Source organism: Adiantum capillus-veneris, chromosome 29 (genome assembly GCF_014529385.1).
Source record: "Adiantum capillus-veneris isolate H3 chromosome 29, ASM1452938v2, whole genome shotgun sequence".
Taxonomy (NCBI): Eukaryota; Viridiplantae; Streptophyta; class Polypodiopsida; order Polypodiales; family Pteridaceae; genus Adiantum; species Adiantum capillus-veneris.
Window position 1 is genome coordinate 57,697,487 of NC_140959.1, and position 5,987 is coordinate 57,703,473.

General features: G+C 40.1%; 1 protein-coding gene across 1 annotated transcript; it reads left to right on the forward strand.

The window, feature by feature from the left end:
- The first annotated feature begins 3,359 nt into the window (after positions 1-3,359).
- Positions 3,360-5,322, forward strand: LOC147419254 (uncharacterized). The gene is made up of 2 exons (XM_086505685.1): positions 3,360-3,673; positions 4,303-5,322. Exons 1-2 carry the CDS (start codon positions 3,397-3,399, stop codon positions 5,004-5,006), a joined length of 981 nt encoding a protein of 326 aa, XP_086361811.1. The 5' UTR covers positions 3,360-3,396; the 3' UTR covers positions 5,007-5,322.
- The last annotated feature ends 665 nt before the right edge of the window (positions 5,323-5,987 follow it).

Genomic DNA, 5,987 nt, shown 5'->3' on the forward strand with positions numbered 1-5,987 from the left:
ACTTGACTCTCTTCAAGTTGCCTATTGTCAAGGACAAGATAGCAAGTATATATTTGAAAAGAGGCCTTCAATGAAGAACTAACTCCCACCTGAGCTTGGTCTTTGGTTGTTAGATCCATTCAATAGGTACTCGTCCGGATCAAAACACAAGTGGTTTACATCAAGAAACAAAGGAAAGAGGCTACTGGATATAAAGAATAGGGAACTCTAGAAGAACACCGAAGCCTTAATACAGAAAAGCAAGAGCTGGATTCTCAGAGGTAAACTCAAACAAGAAGAAGCAATTACCCTTAATCATTCCAAGCTATGCTTTAGGCAAAGGTGAAGCTTCAAAGAAAGAAGAATGCAAGAGAGTAGTTACTCCTTCTGAGTGTGAACAAGGTTACCATTGTAGGACATTGAGAGAAGGTGAGACTTATCCAATCTCATTGCCAACAGAGTTTGGTCAAGAAGAGCTTCTGTTAGCAACCAGTAGAGGCTAATTGGGAGGTGGTTTCTTAAAGAAGAAACGTCACATCTTACATTCCACATGCTAGGACTGACCTCCCCTTTCCTCTCACCAAATTTGAGGTGGTTATAGATTCACTAAAGTAGGCTAAGATTGGTCTACATGCAATGTCTACTGAGTCCTTTCAAAATTTCAAAGCCATTATGCCCCCTTTCTAGGCTTGGAGGAAGTTTGTCGCTTTCTTGCTTGATCCTTCTCCATCAATATAGAAGTGATTAAATTCTTTCACTATAGGATATTCAAAAGGATATAAGTGATTGGAGATCTCTCACAGTTCTTTAATATTGCTTATAAAAGTTTTGCCATGGTTGTATCGAACAAACGCATAGTTTACCTTAAGAGATGGAAAGGACTCTGCATCTGGGGTTGTTACATCCAGGATGACGTCATCATCATTTGGGAAGGAATTGAGTTTGCAAAAGAGTCTAAACAGGACTTTGTCTTTTTGAGAAAGCTTATAAAAGGCTTGAATGGTCTGTTATGCTGGATTGTGCATTTGCCATGGGATTTGTAGACATGAGGACTTGCATACATTGTTTGGAAATTCTCCAGCTAGGGTCTCTTTCAATGTAGTTTTACCTAAACCATTTGATTTAGGGTGTTTTGTTTAGAATGTAGACCTACCTACGAGCACCCTTGTTATTTGACATTATTATCAATGGCTTGAACTGCATAGTAAAAACTATAATGAATCAAGAGAAGCTACATGCTATCAAGATCAATAAAATCTACATGCTTGCTGGGATTCTCAAAATGGAGGGTGGAAATCCCTGGAGAAAGTATAACTATGCAACAATCTCTCTCTACAAGAAGTCGTGTTGGTTGGAAGGCTATTGGATAAAGTCTCGAACATGGCCATTCCCCCCTGCACCTCATCTATGGATTGGAAAGCTTGGAAATGGCCTAGTGGAAGGTTATTTGGTACACCCAAATCTAAAACAATCTATCATGAATTATGTGCCTCTGAAGATTGGGCTAGTGATCTCAACAAGATCTGGTCTAAAAAGTGGGCAACTAGCAAATGGAGTCAAGTAGTTCGTAACGTCTCGAAGGCTAGATGTGGTGAGAGAGATAAAGTCTTTCTTTGGAAAATGCTTTTTGGATTCTTGCCAACCGAGGATAAGGCAAAAGCGAGAGGCTTAGGAGACGGCACCTGTGTCAGATGAGAGCGCTCGAATGAGAGACTTTCTCACTTGGTATGGAGCTACCCAACCATCAGATCTTTCATAGACGGAATTTGCAAATGGGTCTACACACATTTGGGCACTCCCTTCTTTCGAAGGGACCTTGCCTTGCGATCTAGATGGCTAGAAAGTGAGGACCTCCTAGCGGATATCTGTAATGTGAGAGCTACGGTTTTGAGAGCAATTCAGCAATCAAGAAATATGTTTCTTTTTAAAAAAAAGAATGAACCCCTAGACGCTAGGGAGATTTTAGATATCTGGCTGGTGGCAAATCCTTACAAGGAAGAAATCACTAATGTAATTGGGGTGTGGTTATAATAGTACCCTGTGCAAAGGATATGCGAAGGTTGGCTTGTAATTCTTGATGATTAATACAAATGAAGTTCATGAGAGCATTTTTTTTAAAAAAAAAAAGGATCCATAAAAGCTCTCCAAAGGTTTGCTTCTCCTTGTTTGTAGATACACATGTCATAGCTACAAATGAACCATGGTCCATGAAACCATACCTCTTTGTGTGTCTATGCACAGATACGTTTTCTTAAACTTTTATGGGTTGCTTTGAAGAAAAAATTAACATGGAAGTCGTAGCTCTTGGATGATCACATTGGATTTTCTTCAAAATTTGGAATTAGAAAAGGGAGAGTTTCTGTTGAAGCGATGAATCACAAAGCCCCTAAGAGTGCTATTTCTCTAAATTTGTTTCTAGGTAAGAACCTCCCAGTAAGAGAAATTGAAGAGCTAGGGAATCTCCCTCACCCCCAAGTGCTCTTCCGGGTTGGAATAGGTGAGACGGAGGCCGAGCTTGTTCTTTGTCTCGGAACAGTGGGGGTGAGGGAGATTCCCATCCATCATGCATTTTTCATGTTCACTGTTAGAATGCTAATGCAATGGACGATTGAGATTGCTTGATGTGTTGGAATACGCAAGCCCAAGGCATGACGATACCATAGCTTGAATTTCTAAAATATGCCTTTAAGCACTATATCAATATGAAGTTGGCTGAGAGAGATGGGTGGTGTCAAAAGTTGCTCTCCCTCTGAAGCCAACCTTGCATAGCTTTCAATAAGAACAAGGTGAAAAATCATAGTGGCCTCCATAAGGGGATGAGATAGAGAGTAAGTGTGACGTCCCACTACTCCATGCCCCTATATAGAAATAGGAAAACAAAATCTCAATTATATTTGAGAGTGGCATGTCTATTCCTTTATCTCATCGGCGAGGGGTCAAATCTCATAGGCTACATTGGCCTCTTATAACGTTAATACATCTTTCTTTCTTTCTCCATCCGAGGATAGGTCTCGCCCATTTTTTAATTTGAAATCAAATCCAGGTAGCGAAAGGCAATACACATTTTGAAAAAGAAAACTGTATGCGAATCCTAAGATTCTCTCTCCAAAGTCTGCTGGAGAGAGGCTCGTCGCAATCTACGTCGTCATGGAAGGAAAAGGACGGGCCGACGGCAGTAGCAGATATATAATCGACGGGATGCAGACGAGCATGCAGGTGGGGCCGTCATTCACATGCACGCATGCTGACGTGGAGTTTTCCATCGGCGAGGTGTCAAATCACACACGTGACACACGCACAACTTTCTCTCTTTCTGTCGAAGACTGAATTACGAGGGGCAGCTATATAAAGAGAGGCGATAGGGCGAGCGGTTCGCAGGTGATCGAGAGAGAGAGAGAGAGAGAGAGAGAAAAGAGCATGGCTTTCCACTACACCAGAATAATAGGGGGAAGTACTGGAGGGTTTTCGTTCAGCTTGAACAAGGCGTCATCAGGGGGCAGCGTGGTGAGCAAGCTGGAGGTGTGGGCCATGGAAAATGGGGTGAAGGCCATCCGCCTGTCTTTCACCTCCGGCAACTCCTACACCTACGGCGTGCCGGAACAACCTTCGGGGCAAGGCGCCCTTCGTCTGGCGTCCTTCGACTTCCAAACTGATGAGCTCCTCACCTCCCTCTCCCTCTGGGGCAATGGCGCAGGTCTCTCTCTCTCTCTCTCTCTCTCTCTCTCACAGTTCCATTTGTCTTCTGACCTTGTTTTTTAATGGACGTACTTGTAAAGAGTTTTAATGATCTTTTGCGTAGAATGAATTTAAGCATTTGTTTTTAATAATGAATCGATTTAGAGTTGTTTTGGTCTTATTTCGTAACCTTTTTTATAAAAGTGATCTTCATTAGAACTGCCTTGAAAACCTTCAAATTTTAGGTAATGCTTGAAAGTATGGTTCATTGTGTGCGAACCTCAAAAATGATGTTTAAACCTACGTTATAACAAAATTTGAATGCTTTTCCTTATGAAAAATAAACCCTTTTTGTGAGAGTTCCAACCTGTGTCATGCGTACCTCGTAATTCCATGTATCTCTGTAATTTTCATAACTAAACTACCATTTTTCTAATGATTTTATAAATCGTGCAATCTTTATATGGTACCTTTTAGTATGTAGAATTGTGTTAAAAATAATTTGGAAGAAAATATTAGTTGAATCTATCATATGATTATGAGTGACTCCCTTGAGATTGGTGTGGGCATGATAATGTCATTCTTTTGTTTGAATTTTTTTTTCTTTTTAAATAAGTTTTAACAGTTTACCATGATGATGACATGTAGGAACACGATTCGGATGGATCAAATTTAAGACAAACAAGGGTCGAACATTTGATCATGGCATGTACAAATGGGGACTGAAAGAAGAGTTTGTAGAGACAGTGGCTTCAGGCATTTTGGTGGGAGTGAAAGGAAGAGCAAATAAGGATATCGATTCATTGGGCTTGGTTTTTTTGCAACCAATAACCTACATGCGATTTACAAATATGTCATATACACTCTCTGCACCGGGCACCGTCTCACAACGAACGCTCGATACTTACGCGTACACTAACACTCTTGATAAGGATGTGAAGTGGGTGTTCAACAATGATAGTGATGTTGACAACACATTCAAATGGGTGCTCACCAACAAGACAGGAATATCCGTCTACCACACTATAAATGATGGTTTGAAAGTTGTTAAAGTTCCTACAATAGAGGCAAAAGAGGTGAGTGGTAAAGCCGAGTTTGTCTGGGGGCTAAGCGACAAAAACAACTTCTCATCCACCTCCTTCTCGACCACAGAAAAGCTAGAGTGGTATGCATCTGGCACTGTGAAACCCAATGGTTCTGTCCGAGCTACTGCAATCACCGGCCGTGCCTCCATGTCCACCAATTTCAAGGCTTCAATTCAAGTTGATTTTAAAGACACCACCACAAAACTTTCATATAGTTTCGAAGGACTTTTTACCGGCACCACTCATTCAAATGCTATTGTCATTTAGGGTCACCTTCTTTTGAACGTTTTCTAGCTTCAAACTAGCCAATGAGAATAATGAGAAGGTCTTTTAAAGACTTTCTCTTTGTGGTCAGTTCAGCGTGTCTATACATTATGTATTAGTTATATAAGTACTTTATTGTCCTTACTAATTTGTCTTTTGATTTTCCACCTTAGTTCATCTTTTGACTTTCCACTTTCATTTGTCTTTTCATTTCCTAAATCCACCCTTCACTTATGCGCTTAATATGTTTTGAAAGAATTTTTACTTTTATGAGATTGGGGAGACCTAATAGAAGCTTTTCTAAAAGATTACTTATGTTCTTCACATTGGTGTAAGGTGAAATAACAATGCAATCGTTCTATATCGATGTTGTCCAAACTAAGCACTTATTTAGAAATTTGGATTCCTCTTGCATTGCACCTAGAATTCAGCTTTCAGAATTGCTTCAAAATTATTGTATGTGGGGAAACTAACATCGTTGCAAGTACATGTGATATTGTCAAAAAATCATGACTTTTTTCATTTTCTCCTAATACTAGGAGGGGCATAAGCACAGAGTGCTTATAGCAAACTCTCCCTTCTTGACCAAGGGAACAGTAGTTCTTATTAATAGATTTCCTTGGAAATTGAAATATCTCAATGAAGTCTTAAGTAGTTGTATAGTCCTAAGTAATAGAGGTTGTATAATGCCCTTCAAGAAAATATGACATATGTAATCACGGCCCTCTTGCTCAATTGTAATACTCATAGCATGAAGCAGAGGCAACTCACAAGCTACCTTTAAAAAAGTAATTATTACGTCAAATATAGACCCATCACACCAAGATCTCACCCACAAAAATTGTGGTATGTGTGGGAGCTTGGGTAATGAAAAATCTTTGCTTGTGTGTGATGTATCATGCCTTCAAGTTGTAAGCATAGGTAATGCCATCCTTTTCCAAGTAGGGAGAAATTTTTATGGAGAGGGAGAGAGAGAGAGAGAGA